Genomic DNA, 18,058 nt, shown 5'->3' with positions numbered 1-18,058 from the left:
AGTGCCAACGACTAGAAACTTTATAAAGCCTCTTAGGAATCCATCAGGATCTATCAGCCTCCAGGGGCAGACCATCCCAAAAGATCCACACCAACCCCCCCACTCCGAAGGGTAGTGGCCACTGAAAGCTAAATGATTAATTTGGCAAGAGAAAAGGTACACACAGAGAAAATGTTGTTATTCATAGACAATTTACTGCATACTGCTGTAAAGTATGTATTGACAATTGAACTGGTCTACTGTCTCCCACTTCTCGGTCCACAGGATTACTTATAATCGACAACACAGTGGCAGCAAAATGAAAGCGTTATTGAGCATCAACATGTGTGATAGGAAATCCCTAAGCTAATACAAAATGAATGCTTAGTCAAATGGATTGAGTGGTTTACTTGAAGCTGTGAAACAGTAAAACTAAGGGCGCAGTCCTATGGCCGTTAGACAGTGGCTAGACAGCCATAACATTGTTCAGTTTCTGGGAACCGACCTCAGAGCCCGTGCTCCGAGGTCGGTTCCTGGAAAACAGTCTCCCCACCCTCTCCCCTGCCACCTCGTAGGCAGCACAGATTGTTGCTGGGCTCCACACTCGGATGAGCAGCACAGAGCGAGGCAAAAGGGGGTGTTCCCGGGGGAAGGGAGAGCAGAAGTGTCAGTACGACACTTCCTATGCGTCAGCTGGCCTCCCCACCCCCCAGCTCCGAAGTCCCACAGCTAGACAGCTGAAATCAGCTATCCAGCTGTGAGTGCATGGCAGCCGGAGCTTGGAGGAGGAAATCCCCTCTGCGCTCCTCCCACCCTGCATTGAATAGGCAGTCGCCTCCGAGTTCGGAGGCGGCCGCCTCTCCACATAGGATTGCTCCCTCCAAGTACATTAAACATACATAAAAATTATGCCGCATAATGGTATCTCATAGATTAGATAATGGAACACATTAGACTGAAGTGCTTAAGAAGTTGAGGAAAAGTGAAAGAGCAAAGACAGATAAAAGAACAACAGTATGCTAGCTACATATTTAAGAAAGAAGGGCCAGGGAACACAACTACTCCTGTCTTAGCTTCTTTTTGTGCTTATGGTGACTCCTCTTTCATACCTGGGACAATAAGTTGCTTGAGTTTGTTCCTGAGTGCCATTGGACCTGTGCACCATTGCTTAACCCAATTGAACTTTACATTAGTGACTAGGGAGCAGCCATCTGAAGAAGAAGTGAGAATTAGCATGGGAATCCTGGTCTTCACTATTTATTTAAGTGTAGTTTATATTTAAGTGTAGTTACAACTAAATAATCCTCCCTTATGTGAACAGATTCCTTAGTCAATGAATATAGGTGTCACCTACTAAGGGCAGAAGAAAGAAGGAAGAACTAACATGCACAGCCTGACTATAACGTGAAATTTCCCTGTAACTAATTTCTACACTTTGATATTGAGAATTAAATCACTTTGCAGTCTTAGTGCCTTCAAATTATTCCTAACATCTTTCCAAATAATCTTCCAAGGGTTTGCCCAGGTTTAAACCAACTGGAACTTAGTAAACGATTTGGTTGATGATGGACTAAGAGGAAGAAAATCCATTCCCTTTAAGCTAGCTGTGTTTTCACTGCAGGGCATGCAGGAGAAGAAAGCAACCGAAAACACCCTTATTTTTGTCACTCAAAAAAGTAGATATGGCTCTGAATACATATGAGTAAAAGGTGCCAGCTTTATAAGCCCTTTCTGCAGCACAAATCCTCCATAAACCACACAAGTCTTTAAAGGTTCCATTCTTCTTAAAAATAAGGACTTTGAAACAATGAAGTGATGTGCTTAGACTTAGAAGAACTTGGCTTGAGGGCATTACCATCTCCAGACTTAAAGAAAGCAACACGCACAGGTCATAAAAACAATTATCCAGGTTAATACTGAACTTTTTGCTGAATTTGAAACCTGGAGAACATTTACATATTACTTGATGGATTCCGAACTGGACCCCAAACTGGGGGAATTCTGACCTATTTTATTGTATGTACAGGTGGCTGCTCCTCAAGGAGCATGCATTTCTCAATTGCCATTTTTGTCCTTTTTCCTGTCTGTTCTAATTACTTTAATGTGCATTACTTTGAAGTAATCTGTTTAAGTAATCACTGCTACATTATCTTTTTTTAAAAAACTTTAATTAAATTGTGCTTTGTTGATTAACTACCTGTGAATGATGTCTGAAGAAAGTCAGAGGACCCACTAGGGAAAGTACTTTTAAATACCTGGAGTATTTAGATTGTAGGAAAAGAGCCTCATGTGGCGCAGAGTGATAGGTGGCAGTATTGCAACGGAAACTCTCTCCACGACCTGAGTTCGATCCCAGTGGAAGCCGGGTCTCGGGTAGCCGGCTGAGGTCGACTCAGCCTTCCATCTTTCCGAGGTCAGTAAAATGAGTACCCAGCTTGCTGGGAGAAAGGTAGTCACGACTGGGGAAGGCAGTGGCAAACCACCCCGCTATAGTCTGCCATGAAAACGCCAGCGCAAGCGGCGTCCCTCTAGGGGTCAGTAATGACCCGGTGCTTGCACAGGAGGAACCTTTCCTTTTTTTTTTTTTGTGGGCAGGACCTTGAAGGGTGTCTAGTAATAGCAGATGATGTTGTTATTGTAATTTCCTCTGTTTCTGATGAATACTGTTGCTTATGTCGCCAAAATGGCTCCTTTTAAGATGGAGGTATCAGCAGGCCTGGGGGAACTTGAAGGTTTACTGGAAAAAAAAGTATTTAGGAAACAACACCCCAATGAGTACAGAATATGTGCAGTGGCCATGGGATGCTGAGTATTTGGCAGGGAATTGTGTGTGTGTGTGGGGGGAGAGACAGAAAAACCAGTAGAAGGGGGAATAGAATAGAGTAGCATTACCCAACCTGGTGCCCCCCAGATGTTTAGGACCTCAGCTCCCATCACCACCAACCTGCATGGCTAATGTTCAGGAATGTTGGGAGTTGTAGTCCAAAACATCTGGAGGACATCAGGTTGGGGAAGGCTAGAATACAGTGGAGGAGGACACAGCTGGAGTCCTGAACTGGAACACTTGGCGCTGCAACATCTTGTTGTGGTCCCACTTGTTGCCGCTGTTTATTATTTATTTATTTATTTCTGTTTTACTTGAATGCATACTTGACATTACGGAAATATTCCTTAGACTGGAGAAAAGTGAAATACATGGAAGCCCTGTCTCTAGTTACAGTGGATATATTCAGCATATTATTTGAAAGAAAGTACAAAGCAGAATTAGATTTCCTTAAAGAGAGAACTGGATATACTACCTCATTAGTTACTTCACCCAGTTCTCTTCCATCTGAAAGAGACGTTTGGTCGTTAAGAAAGTTATGACGGTTCATGGCTTTCTTTATTCTCCCCAGATCCTTGCCCTTTAAAATATTAAAGATAGCTGCCACTTAGGCAAGCTCGTTAAATTAATAGAGAATATATCATTTAAATATTGCATGTATTATAAAGCGTGACAGAACGTGTTTTCTCTTGCCTTGGGAAGTGCTAGCACTCCTACTGTGGGACATGTGTAGGTCTGGCCTTACTATTACACAGAGTGAGTCTAGGGCTAGCCCTACTATTAGACAGAGGGAGGCAGTGGCAGAAGCTGCGATATAAGGCAATAGCTGTTCCCTACCATCCCCCCACTGAGGCCCGTAAGCTGGACTGCCCTGTGCTGCCCTCAGGTGTGGTGGAGGATGCTGTCCTATCATCAGTGTTGAAGTAAGATTCAGCTGCTAGTCTAGTTGGATTTTGTAGGTGGAATGGGTGACATCTTGGACTTCGCCTCAGGCAGCAAAATGTCATGGGGTCGGCCCTGAGCAGTGACCTCCACCTTTCCAGCCTTTCTTCCTTTGAAATATATGCATATAGCTGAGATCAAGGACACTAGGAAGATGTGAGTGTTTCATTATCAACCATGGAATAGTAAAGCATTGTACTCTCATGATGGTGTGGGGTATTCTTGTGGATATTTGCATTTCCATAACAAGGAGTGCAAATCCACTGAATGAAGTCTCCCCTTCCAAGCTTATATTGATGAAGTGAGATGGAGTAGCCTTTTGGAAAGTGGTGCTGGTGGTGTAGCCATGGAAACACTAGCCTTATTGCGAACTGACGCAAGCCCCCAGCATCCCATTCTAAGTCCGTCCCCCCTTCACTTCCCTCAGCACTTAACCATCAAGCAGCCAAAGGGCAGTATCCAATGCTGTCACAACGATAGTATACCAACACTAATGCAAGAGCATTAGTGCTTGCTAGGCAAAGGAAAAAAGTGATTTGGTGCACTTTGCCACTAAAATTCAGCAGCAAATTGCTGCTTTTTTCCTTTGCCTAGAAAGTGCTAATGATATTGTGCTAGTGTTGGTTTAAACTAGCATTATGATAGAATTGGATACTGCCCAAGGTTAGAGGAGTGTGAAGGGGAAGACGACTTGTGGTCATACACTGGACCCTAAAGCCTCACCCTTAGGAGCCTCTGAGGAATTGTATTTTGTCAGGGCTTTGGGTCCTAATGAAATCTTGAAGAGTCAACTGAACCTTCCCTGTGCAATGAGCACAGGTAGCTGTAGTTTGCTTGTAGTTGCAAGTCCTTACTAAGGACCCAGAAAACCTGGTAAACCACAATTCCCAGGCTTTAGAGAGTAAGGAAGGCCTGAAAAGTAGGTTCCCCTTTCACAACCCTCTTCTATTACTGCCACGGGGATGTAAGTTAAGGGGATAGAGATGAGGTAAAGGTTGGTGACAGGGTTGGACTGGGGAGATCTCTATACCTCTTCATGTTCCTGATGATATCATTAGTAGCATGATAAGACTTGGAACAAACTTTAAAATGTACTACCTCTTCATGTTCCTGATGATATCATTAGTAGCATGATAAGACTTGGAACAAACTTTAAAATGTACTAAACCGCTCATTGGAAGGACAGATAATGAAGCTGAAGCTCCAATATTTTGGCCACCTAATGCGAAGAGAAAACTCCCTGGAAAAGACCCTGATGCTGGGAAAGACTGAAGGCAAAAGGAGAAGGGGACGGCAGAGGATGAGATGGCTAGATAGCATCACGGATGCAATGAATATGAACTTGAGCGCACTCCGGGAGAGAGCGCAGGACAGGAAGGCCTGGCGTGCTATGGTCCATGGGGTCACGAAGAGTCGGACACGACTGAACGACTGAACAACAACAACAACAAACTCATTTAAGATCATTTTAAGAGGACTCATTCCAAATGAGACAGGAATCTCACGCAATTTAAGTGAAATGCCAAGTAAGGATGCTACTGTTTGCTATTGCTTGTTATACTGTTTTATTGTTTCTGGTGTATATTGCTCTGAATGCCTTCTGTTTTAAATAAATAATAATAGCAATTAGATTTTGAATGGTCATATAAAAAGTTGACCAGGATTGTGCAGGGGTTCCTGATCGTGTGAAGTATGTAACCATGTTCCGTTGAACACAGTTACACCCTGTCTTCAGACCTTCCCATCAACATGAGGATGCATGTTCCAGTGTCCTCTCCACACTTTCAATTTCATAATGCCTGAATAGGGCTAAAATCGACAATGCTTCTTTCTTCTCTGGGGAAGGAAAAGATTCAGGTGGGGTTATAAAAAGGGATTTTGATAAATGTACATGCTGGAGCTCTTGTCTCACTGATTCTCTTCTCTTTAGTATTCCGGTAACTAGTTCTCCATCTCTGGCTGCCATTGGTGTACGGTAACTTTATCTGACACGGTGACCATATATATATACCTGTCAGGAGTGCCCTAGCTGCCTCTTGCAGTCCCCACCAATAGCCAACTCAGGACACAGACAATGAGGAATTCTTTCCGAGACTTTATTCCTTTATTACTTTATGACGCTTTCAGATACTAATCACTAGCGACAAAGCAAGGGACAGCACTGGGGAAAGATAGCAGAGTAGGCTAAGCTCCAGGTAAGGTAGCTGGTCCCCATTTGAAGGAGAACCACGGGAAGACCCTGAACTTATGGGCTAGGGAGAGATCCTCCCTCTTTCCCTTGGGTCCTTGGGACGCGACCGTTGCTTGCGCGCCAAACGAGCGCTACGCCTCCTTTCTGCGCCCTCCATCTGTCGTCGCTCCCTGCGTCTGCGCCGAGCGTCCAGCAAGCCCCCCTCCAGCGCTCTCTCACTGCCAGGGTCACTATCTATCCCAGGAATGCTGGCAGGAGGAATCTCTGCCAGCTGCTGTGCTTGTGAGAGATGAGCGAGCTCCTCTCCCACGGATTGCTGTTCCTCCTCAGAATCAGAACTGCTCTGGGGCTCTATTGGCTCAGTTTCCACCCTGACAATACCAATACTGTGTGTTCTCTGACCTCTGACATGTTCTCTTATCTCTTGCACAGACCCATTGCTACACCATGTGTACTATATCTCCAGATTGGTCATTGTGTGAACTAGCCTGTAAAAACTGCATGGTTAATTTGGCACATAAAAGTTTCATTCATGAAAAATGGAAGGGTTTGGTATGAACGTGTTAATCTATGGCAAAAATGCAGAGACTTTGGTGCAAAAAGATTAAAATACCACAGAAATGCAGATATTGCAAAAATGCCTGGCGCATATTCATGTTGAAATGTGTTGATTCGGGAAGTCTAATAGTGAGAGCATTAAACAGCTGTGTTTGGAAGCACAAGCACGCTTCAAAAGGTGTGTTGTGCTGCTGCTGCTATTTTATTTGCATTGTGGTTTGTAAGAAACCAAGGAAGTGGTTATTGGATTTGAAAGTTTTTCTTCCTAAAAAAATGTCATTCTTAAATATTTCAGTAGTTATGCTTGTGATACAGCAGGGATTTGAAGGTCAATATTTACATAATCTATCCAATTCACTAATAGCCATCTAGTGAGTTAAAATTATGATGTGCTGTTTAAATGGAACAGCTTGGCTGCAGTAGATAAGCAGACTTTAAAAGCTGTCCAGTTACTTGGAAAAGGAGGCTTTACAGCTCTAAAATGCATCGTGGTGTGCAATCAGCACAAATGCATAATATTCAATAAGAGATACTTTAAAAGGTATGTGTGTGTATGTGCATCTCTGTGTATTTAAAGTTGAAATCAGCATGCCTTTTCTTTAGGAGTAAAAATAATATAGCTTTGAAAAAAGACTTCAGTCTTGACACATACAGTTATGTAGAAAATGATAACTGTTACTAAACTACTGTAACTTTTAAATTGCTGCCACCATTATTATAATATAGAATAACCCCACCATGTGTGGTAATGTATACAAACCTTTCTTTGAGTAATGGAAGACATTTGAATGTCTTCTAAATATACATTATTTCACCTTATCACAACTGAAAGAATAATCCCTTACAGCTCTGTTGTTCCAAGAGGTTAAGAGAGGGAAAACTATAACTATATTTATAGTTGTTGTTTTTTATAACTAGCATTCTAGTAGATCAAAATCAGGATATTGACTTCTGTCCAGAAGACAGACTCTGAAGTAGTGGTGCAATGCATTCTTTATGATTCCGTGCAAAGACAGAAAAAAAAGGGGGAGTCGTATGTGACAGAAACTCAGTATTGTGATTGGAGTAGTGGTTGGAAAAGGGTTGGGTCCCCAGTTTTGTGTGCCATTACAACTGGTGTAGCATGTATATTTTATGTAATTCAGGAAGTAAATTGTGAACCAACAGACCATTACCATACCAAACCTCTCGGGGGGGGGGGGGAGTTATGCTCTTGTGCTCTACATTGTGCTTAATAAAGCCTAAGGGGGTAATTGCTAACATACACACATCACTAAATGTGTGATTTAATACCACATCACTAAAAAACCAAAATGGTGCCCCACTGTATGTGGAACAATGTGGAAAACATTCAGACTTCAGCTTGTTAAATATATATGTAAACATAGCCTTCACTTCTAGGCCTACTGGGTAGAGCCCATGTTATGTATGCATATGCCACTGATGATAAATAAATGCATATTTTATTGATAGTTCATTTCAGAATTAATATTGGGTTGGATCCAGACAATGTTAGTTGTACCTAGTTCCCACTGAAGTCAATGGAACCAATTCGTTATAACTTGATGTCAGAGGGGATACTGAGCCCATAGAGCCCCAGAGTAGTTCTGATTCTGAGGAGGACCAATCACCTGTGGGAGAGGAGCTTGCTCTCTCACAAGCACAGCGGCAGGGAGAGATTCCTCCTGCCTGCATTCCTGAGAGAGATAGTGACCCTAGCAGTGAGAGAGTGGGGGATGGGATCTTGCTGGATGCTCAGCGGAGATGGAGGGAGCGGTGCCTGATGGAGGGCGCCGAGAGGCGGTGCTCTGCCCGCTTGGCGCTAAAACAGCGGTCGCATCCTGAGGATCCCCAGGTAAGAGGGAGGACCTCTCCATAGCCCATAAGTTCAGAGTTTTCCCGCTCGTTCCCTTCAAATGGCGACCAACTGCCTTACCCGGAGCTTAGGCTACTCTGCTAACTACCCCAGTGCGTTTCCTTGCTTAGTCACTGGTGATTAGCATCTGAAAGAGTCATTAAGTTGTAAAGGAATAAAGCCTTGGAAAGAATCCCTTTTGTCTGTGGCATGAGTTGGTTATTGGAAGGGACTTAAAGAGGCAGCTAGGGCTCTCCTATGTCCCATTTGAGTTCAATGGGAACTGTGCAACTAGCTTAGTCTGAGTGCCCTTTATCTGTTTTAATTCACACCGCAATGCCACTTATGTAATGTGCAAAATTTTACCATGTGGCTCTTTACCAGTACCATTGTCAATACTATGCCCGTATCCCCCAAGGATTTACCTCAAAGGCTTTTTCTTCACAAAATGAAATTAATGCTGCTCAATTAACCAACTGTTGATACTAGATAGTAAAAGTCAGAAAATTGAATCACTTTTTCCCCTGTGCAGCCGCCTGAGAAGTCACCTAGGGAAAGCCAGTTGACACCATGTAAACTGAACTGTAATTGAAAACACCGTTTTTAATTAAAGACATCATTTCTAAGCCTATTCCTAGTGATGGTTACATTGGTGCAGATAGAGATTATTTGCACAAACAGCAGTGGAGCACCCTGATGCGAAGCAGGCTAAATCTTGCTACAGTTACAAGACATTTTCATGGAGAACAATAATGAATTATTCTTAAAGGAGCCAAATTGTGTCCCAAGGTTCACTCTGGTAACTAGCAGTGTTAAAAGAATTAAATCCTATCGCTGATGCTCAAACACATAGTACACTACTTTTTATTAATTCCAAACCATGACTCTGTTAAATATACTACTGGACTTCATCGAACTGGAGTAATTTAACTGGCCTCTCAAGGTCTAAAAGGAACAGAGGAAGCACTTTGTTCAACTATCAGTTAGGGGTTTTTTTTGTTTTAGCAATTACTTCACATAGGATTATTTTTTTACATTGAGCTGCCTGTGTCTCCATTGCATAATGTAGGAATGCAAGAACTGAGTGCAACGTGAATGACTATCTGCCAGCTGGACAGAAGTCGTGGGGGTGTGCTCGGTGCAATGAGCTCCTGGCTGTTAGGGAACAAATTTGTTCCTTTGAAGCCAAGGTTGCTGACCTGGAGAAGCTGAAAGAGGCAGACAGTTTGGTGGACAAGGCATTTGGGGACCTAATAGCAGGTTCCCAATCCCTGAGTGACAGCTCCTCTGCTGTCATGGAGAATGGAGGTCTTGGGGAAGTAGGATGTCATTCTGAGGAAAAGGAAAATTATCTTTTAGAAGGGACCCATTCGTCATAAGGTGAACAAATATCCTCTTGTGTGAGGATGTGCCTCCAGGAGGAGGGGGGCTTGTGATAGTGGGAGATTCGATCATTAGACACATAGACAGCTGGGTTTGTGATGGGCGTGTAGACCACATGGTAAATCGCCCATCTGGTGCAAAGATTGTGGATATCACGTGCTGTCTAGATAGCTTTGTAAATAGTGCGGAGGTGGAGTCAGTGTTTGTGGTTCATTTTGGTGCCAATGACGTGGGGAAATATAGTTGTGAGGCCATGGAAGCCAAATTTAGGTTGCAAGGTAGGAGGTTGAAATCCAGGACCACCAAAGTAGCTTTCTTTGAAATGCTACTTGTTCCATGTTCAGGGCCAGCTAGGCAAGCAAACCTGAGGAGTCTTGATGTGTGGATGAGACAGTGGCGCAGGGAGGAGGGGTTCAGATTTGTTAGGCACTGGGGAATGTTTTGGGACAAGCTGGGCCTGTACAAGAGGGATGGGCTACACTTGAACCAAAATGGAACCAAACTGCTGGCGCTAAACATAAAAAGGGTGGCAGAGCAGCTTGTAAACTAAACCCTGGGGGAAAGCTGACAGGAGCTTGAAAGCATCTGGTTGGGGTTAAATCATCCCAAAGGGATGAAGATGAAAATGTTTTTGATTGCCCAAATGCAGAAGGGGAGGAAATAGGCCAGGAGTACATGGTAGAACATAATAGCCAATCAAAGGGGCCAATGTCCCATGGCAAAAGGTGCACACGCCAGAGGCATTTGGGGAAGGATACCGTGTATACGTGCTTTTATGCAAATGCTAGAAGCCTCTGAGCTGAAATGGGAGAGTTGGAGTGCTTGATTTTAAAGGAAATCCTGGATATAGTGGGCACTACAGAAACCTGGTCAAGCGGAGAGAACCAGTGGGATATGGTCAGCTCTGGATATAAACTATGGGAAAGACAGGGAAGGGTGTACTGGGGGAGGTGTTGCCATGTACATCAAAGAGGGCATAGTGTCAAGCAGACTAGAACAACTAAAAGGAGTAGGCTCTTCCACAGAAGCACTGTGGATGACAATACCAGGCTCCAAAACTAATTTAGTGCTCGGGACATGCTATCATGCCCCAGACCAGAATGGTCAGAGTGACCTTGAGATGGAAAATGATATCAGGGTGGCCTCCAAACAAGGAGGTGCTGTAATAATGGGTGACTTCAATTACCCTTCCCTCTCCACATTGACTAGATGCATGCATGTTCCAGTCATAACAACAAGGTTAATTTTCTTGATGCCCTAAATGACTGTGCCCTAGAACAGGAACCAACCACAGGGGAAGGAACCAACAACAGGGGAAACAACTCTGGATTTAATCTTAAGTAATGCCACCCAGGACCTAGTACGAGATGTGAGTGTTGTTGAACCATTTGGAAACAGTGACTACAGTGCTATCAAATTTAATATATATTTAAGTGGAAAATTGCCCAGGAAGTCCAACACCAGTCACATTTGACTTCAAAAGTGGAAGCCTCTCTAACATAAGGGAACTGGTAAAAAAGAAGTTGAAAGGGTGGGAGTCAAGAGGGATAAAACATAAATCCCTTCGAAATGCTGGGAGGTTACTCAAAACCACAATAATGGAAGCTCAGCTAGACTATATACCGGAGGTTAGAAAAGGTAGCACCAAGTCCAAGAGGTCACCAGCGTGGTTAACAAGCAGTGTCAAGGTATTAGAGAAAAGAGGGCTTCCTTCAGAAAATGGAAGTCTTTCCCAAATGAGGAAAACAAAAGGGAGCACAAGCTTGCACAAAGAAGATGCAAGCAGACAATAAGAGATGCAAAAAAGCATTTTGAGGATCATGTCACTAAAAACATCAAGGCCAACAATAAATAATTCTTTTAATATATCAGAAGCAGGAAACCAGCTAGGGAGGCAGTTGGACTGTTGGATGACAATGGAGTTAAAAGAGTACTAACAGAGGATAAGGAGATTGTGGAGAAGCTGAAAGAATTCTCTTCATCTGTCTTCACTGCAGAGGATGTAGGACAGATACCTGTGCCTGAACTGATGTTTTCAGGAAGGGAGTCTGATGAACTGAGGCAAATAGTGGTGATGAAAGATTGAATTCTGAACCTTATTGACAAATTGAAAGTGTAATGAATTACCAGGCACAGATGGTATCAATCCAAGAATTCTGAAAGAACTCAAATATGAAATTGCTAATCTTCTAACAAAAATATGTCCCTAAGATCAGCTTCTGTACCAGAGGATTGGAGAATGGCCAATATAATGTCAATTTTTAAAAAGGGATCCAGGAGAGATTTGGGAAATTACAGGCTGGTTAGCTTAATGTCTGTTTCAGGTAAATTGGTTGAAAGCATTATTAAAGATAAAATTAGTAAGCATATCATACTTGTCTGTATATGTGCAGAACAGAAAGTGGAACTCTGAATCTGCCCCATTCAGGACTGTCCTGTGTACATTCACCTGGAAGAGCTGTTCTGCAAATGCGGAACTACTTATGAAAACCTGGCAGTCTTTTGATTGCAGTGGGAGGAGAGCACTTAGAAAGCACTTGCATGCTACTTCCATAACTCCTAACTTTATTATATTTCTATATCTCTTGTAGATCCTAGACAGTAAGAATAAATTATTCTACTTATTACATTTACCATTCCCTACTTATATGTTATGTGTCTGAGCTCATAGTCAAACACCAAACCCTTCTGGAAAAATGTCACTGATAAACAGTGCAATCCTATGCCTGTTTACTCAGAAGTAAATCCCACTGTGTTCAAATTGAACTTACTCACAAGTAAGTGTGTTTAGGATTCTAGCCTAACTTCTTGAACAGAAGGACTTCAAAAACTGGTATTAGATGTCACATAGAAAGAACAGTGACTATTCTGGGATGTCAAGAGCATTTGAGAATAAATGTTTGATGTTATAATTACTGCCTTCAATTAGATCTACAACTTTTTGATCCTGTACAATTTGTTCCTGTTTCTTCAAAGTATAGAACTAAAAAGACTATTGACTTTTGTCCTAAAGTCAATGGAACTCCAATAATTGTAAACATAGAAGGGTGCTCATTTTTTTTTCCTACCTTAAAATGAGAACCTTGGGCAGGAATATTGCTGTTAGAGCAATACGACAATGGAACCAATTACCTAGGGAGGTGGTGGGCTCTCCCACACTGGAGGCATTCAAGACGAGGCTGGACAGCCATCTGTCAGGGATGCTCTGACTTGGATTCCTGCATTGAGCAGGGGGTTGGACTCGATGGCCTTGTAGGCCCCTTCCAACCCTACTATTCTATGATTCTATGAATACACATTGCAAAAGCAGCATACGTGTTTTTCAGATCCTCCGTCTCGGTAACGTGCATTACAACTTACCCTGCGTCCTGATATACTTGTCCTGTACGATTGCCCCTCTTCCACCAGCCTCCCTGCCAATGTGGAGCAGAGCTAGGGAAAACTGCAAAACAATTCTATCAGAGTAAGCTGTAGGAGGAAGAAAAAGAACTTGGTGTTGGTATTTTCACCAGCAGCTCTGAACTTCATGTAATGTGTACCTCTACGCACAGGATGTTGATGGAAAGTAGCGTTCCAAAACTGCATTTTCCTTTTAACATCATTTTTTTAAAATAGTAAGTGTTGGATAGAGGTTTTATCATTTTTAAAGCTTGGATACATTCCTCCTGAATGACATTAGAACAAGGGTTGAGAGGGTGGGAGTTGGAAAATTGTCAAAAATGAATAATAACTTACAAGCAAGAGGAAGTGTCCTCTATTTGTACAAAGGGCACTTTGGATACAAGGCCTCATTGAAAATCAGGGACATTGCTAAAGAAATCGTTTTTCCTTAAAATTGCTTGGAATGAAGGCCAGATTTTATCAAAATGTTTCAAACAAAACATTTCATTTAGCTGTGTTAAATAGTAGCTCCCAAATCTACTGTGGAAAAATGATCAGAAATGCCTAAGTATTTTTTTGAAAGCTATTTCAAGGTGCACCGATGAGCGTTTGGTGCTGACTAATAAATGATGATTAATGTCATCACATCACTTCTGTTCCACCTCAGTCCCTAATAAGTTTAACTGTGTTGGGAATGTGGCATAGTCGGCGTGTGCAGTTAACGTATCTTCCGCTGGAAAAATCTTGCTAAATGGCAGGTGTAAATAAGTGTGATCCAGTGTCTTGAAGAAAATAGGGAGGTTTGCAGATATAAAATGTCAGGTAATTAGTCAAAACGACGCTTCACTGTTGCTAATAAAAACAAACATATATTACAGTAGCTGGATTACAGAGGTTTCAGTGAAATCCTAATTAATTCTCTTTATAATTTCCCTGGCAGGTATATTTACATCCCAATGGGAGGATCCCACTGCAACATGTTTAAGATGTTGGTTTCCACAGCAATCACATTTGCTTTTGTAAGCTATTGGCATGGTGGCCATAACTACCTCTGGTCATGGGCTGTGCTTAATTGGCTTGGAGTAACTGCTGAAAATGGAGTGAAGAGGCTGATTTCTCTTCCAGTTGTCCGGGACTTAATTGTAAGTTAATTCCTTTCCATGTTTGCAAGATTCAAATTTAGGTTTACGACTAGATTTTAATCATTCCTTCTAATAACAACGTCAGGTGGTGAAGTACTCAGGTTTGGGACTGGCAGCCCTTTAGGGCTATATAGCAGGGAACAAATTGCGCTGTGAAATATTTATTATGGTGCCAAACAATTAATAAAAGCTAATTTATTTTGTTCTTTAAGATTCTGGGAAGTCACCTGAGAGGGTGCTTAGTGGTTTTTTAAAAACTTATAGATAGTTGCTAAAGAATTTAAGGCAGCCTTTCTATACCTGGCACCCTCCAGATGTGTTGGGCTACAACGCCCATTATCCCCAGTCACTGTGGATGATGGAAGCTGTAGTCTAACACATCTGGAGGGTGCAGGGTTGGAGAAGGCTGATTTAGGCATAAAGTGGCATTAGTAACAGGGGTGGTGGTGGTTGTGGCATTCCTGGACAAAAGCTGGAAGTGCCGATGGCTGGGATATGGCATAGAGTCAGGTTTGCACTCCTGCCTTCCACATCTGTGCTGCATTGCTTCTTATTCCCTTGTTCAGCAGACTAGAGGCAAAACCATTGCAAGGCAGTGTACTGCAAAACACATTAGAGTGGTACTTCCTCACATTTTGGACTTGATTTGTGGCCTGCTGGCTACAAAGATCAGCCACCAGTGATTTAGAGCTGGAAAAACATATTGACTCCGTTGGTCTCAAAGTAATTTTGCACAGTGCTGCAAAGCTTAAACCACACTTTCTGGGGGAGATCCACTGAAGTCATAATGCCACTTCCAGGCTTGGTCAGCTGAGATTTTATTTTTATATTTAAAAATATTTAATTCTCTGTCCAGGTGTGCCACATCTATTGGGGGTAAAGGGGGAGAACTACCATATGTGACTCTAGGAGCAGCTATGTTACTGGGAGTTTCCCTGATCCTTAAGATTGACCACTGTTAAAATGTAATCCATTAAATGGACCTGTGTATTCTTATACGTTTCAATTGATCCCACATAGTGCAAAAATGCTAGACAAGATGTGAGATGGTAACCAGGTGGAAGATAGTTGTCCCACCAAGAGTATTGTGGCATTATTTTTGCCCCATGTTTCTTGCATTTTCGAGTAGGGGTGAGGATGAGGTAAGTCATTGTTAGACATCATATTGAGGCCTCTCATGTTGAGCGGGCAAGTGGTGCCCAACAGCTTTTTAATATCCAAAGGAGTTTGCCTTCATTTTCAGATATACATGAAAAAAGCTCATTTGGAATGCAAAATCCACAGAGATTAGAGGCCTGCAGACAAAGATCTGGATCTTAAATTCCAATCAATATATGAAATTCAGATCCTTCCAGCATCAGCTGATTTCTTTGGGCTGCATAGGCCAGAATCCCCCAGTCTCCCTTATTGTCCTGGTGTGTCCACTCCATCAGCAAAGAATTGTTAATGTCCCAAGGCTCTGGAAGATTTCCCATTATTAGCTGCCAACATCTCTCTTCCTTTTGGTCCTTCTAGAATTGTTAATGTCCCAAGGCTCTGGAAGATTTACCATTAGCTGCCAACATTCCTCTTCCTTTTGGTCCTTCCAGAAAGAATCCTTGGTGTTGTTTCCAATATAAGGGATCATTTTTATTAGTGGAAAGTGGATTGTGGCAGGGTGGGGGTTGGAGAGCAGAATTTGCTGGTCTCTTGTCCACATCCCAAGACCAATTATGACTGTAATTCTATGCAAACTAACTTCGGCATTAGCCCATTGAAGGCAGTGATTAAAATTGCATAGTGTTGGACTACAAGTTAATGTCAAGAAGCATCCAGCTACTGCTTCTTGAAGTGGGGATGGCAAGGTGAGAACTGCTGCTTCTGACATGCGGTCACTGTCACTGCCTTATTTTCTTTTTGCTCCTGCACCATATCTTAAAGGAGGAACATAGGAAGCTTCCTTATACTGAGTCAGACCATCTAGCCCAGTACTGTCAACACTGACTGACAGTGGCTTTCCAGGGTTTCAGGGATGAGTTCTTCCAGCCCTTCCTGGACATGCCAGATTTTGAACTTGGTACCTTCCACATGCAAAGCATGTGCTCTACTACTGAGCTATGGCCTCTCCCCAACAAAGGAGAACAAAGGCAGCTCTGTGTTTGAAATCACTGAGCAAAGGGCTGGATGCACTCGATCTCATCTCATCTTGGAAGCTAAGCAGGGTCAGCCCTGGTTAGTACTTGGATGGGAGACTGCCTGGGAATCAGTCTTCCTGCATTGAGCAGGGGGTTGGACTCGATGGTCTTGTAGGCCCCTTCCAACCCTAAGATTCTATGACTCTGATAATCTGCAAAGCCAGCTCACCGTTAGGAGTATGAATCAAGATGTGGTCTCTTCTCTCTATCTGTATCAGGCATGATTTGATATGATAAAGGCCTAGCCAAGTTTATACATATAACTTCACACCTCCCACATGCTTTGGAAATGGTGGCATAGATTTTCTTCCTGTTCTTCCTCTGTGATGAAGCATAGACTAATTATGAAATTAAGAGTAGACTAGTTGATATTTAAAGTATCATCAGTGTCATCTGAAGTAGTTCATATTGAAATAATTGTTCTTTTTCACTGAAATATCAGGATCTATGTGATTATAGTCATTATTATCTTTGTTGCACATTATGAAGGTTTGGGGGCTGGGAGTTGCACCACATAGGGAAGGCTCCTTTGAAAATTGAGGGTCTGTCTGTCTTCCTCAAGCCACTGCATCATGTTTATCTCCATCCATTCATTATTGCTCCTTAGGCAATCCGCTGTGTCGAAATGAAAAGTAACTTTCTCAGCATGGATTATATTGTCTATATGCGTCATTATTTCACCACAATTTTGGAGATTAAATTTCTTAATAAAAAAGATAGCGAGGGTTTTTTTTTTAAATGAACTCTAAATCAGCAACATTGATATTAAGCTGAATTCTTTCCAATTCATACATGGACAAAACCTAGCCATCACCATAGGCGGCCATTCATGAAAACAGGCCTAAAGGTATGTTTTTGTCTGACCCAGACAACCTGCAGAAAAACTCAAAAGAAAGTCTGATGCTGAGAAAAGCAATTCAAGGAGTGCAGTGCTGCTTGGAAGAAAGGCAGCGCTGAAGTCCAGAATGCAAGCTTTAGACCAGAATCCAGAATCTTTAATGCAGAATCTATGGAAAATGAGAACTGGGTAAAAAGAGAGAGACCTGCTTGGAATGTGGACACAACTAGAGCAGAGAAAGCAAAGAATCAGAGACATCTGGCAGTTCTTGGCTAGCGAGATGGAGACTAAGGTAGGAACGTAGAGAGCAGAAGATGGGACATATTGTTCTGTTGATCAGGCCAGAGACCTTCTATTTCTATGTGGTTTGCCCAAGCTGGAGGCATCATATTGTTTGCCTATCAAATGAAATTACTAAGAATACCTAATCCCTGAAGAAAGAGCCCCACAACCTGAACACAGAGTCTTGCACAGCTGACCAGGCTAGCCTAGGCTGAGAACCTGAGAGATCCACTTTTAGCCCTGCATATCCTGACACACATATCCTTGAGAATGGAAGGTGGGAAGGCCTTCAAACATCTTATCTCGCTGGTCAGATATACAGTCAATACCACTAGTGATGATCAAAACCCCATTAAATTGGAATTGAGTCCCCAATTGCAAGCATCATCTATGAACACTGGGGAAAAAAATCACGTCTTTCGAGAGTTCTAAACTGGCTCATCTTTCTTCTTCATAAGCATGTTCTTGCATTTCTGCTTGGGAAATCTAGGATGAGACAGGGAAAAGTG

General features: G+C 42.5%; 1 protein-coding gene across 4 annotated transcripts in view; it reads left to right on the top strand.

The window, feature by feature from the left end:
* The window catches only part of HHAT (hedgehog acyltransferase), a 280,820-nt gene that overhangs the window by 177,201 nt on the left and 85,561 nt on the right, over positions 1-18,058 (top strand). For all 4 annotated transcript variants that reach the window (XM_084828889.1, XM_084828886.1, XM_084828888.1 and 1 more), the window contains one exon: positions 14,054-14,255. In XM_084828889.1, coding sequence (XP_084685015.1) covers positions 14,054-14,255 — 202 coding nt within the window. The remainder of the gene's footprint in view (positions 1-14,053; positions 14,256-18,058) is intronic.

This window comes from Heloderma suspectum, chromosome 1 (assembly GCF_057233095.1).
Source record: "Heloderma suspectum isolate Gila_16-S chromosome 1, 16-S_ref, whole genome shotgun sequence".
Classification (NCBI taxonomy): Eukaryota; Metazoa; Chordata; class Lepidosauria; order Squamata; family Helodermatidae; genus Heloderma; species Heloderma suspectum.
Note: the sequence above shows the minus strand (reverse complement) of the source record. Positions and strands in the feature narration are given on the sequence as shown.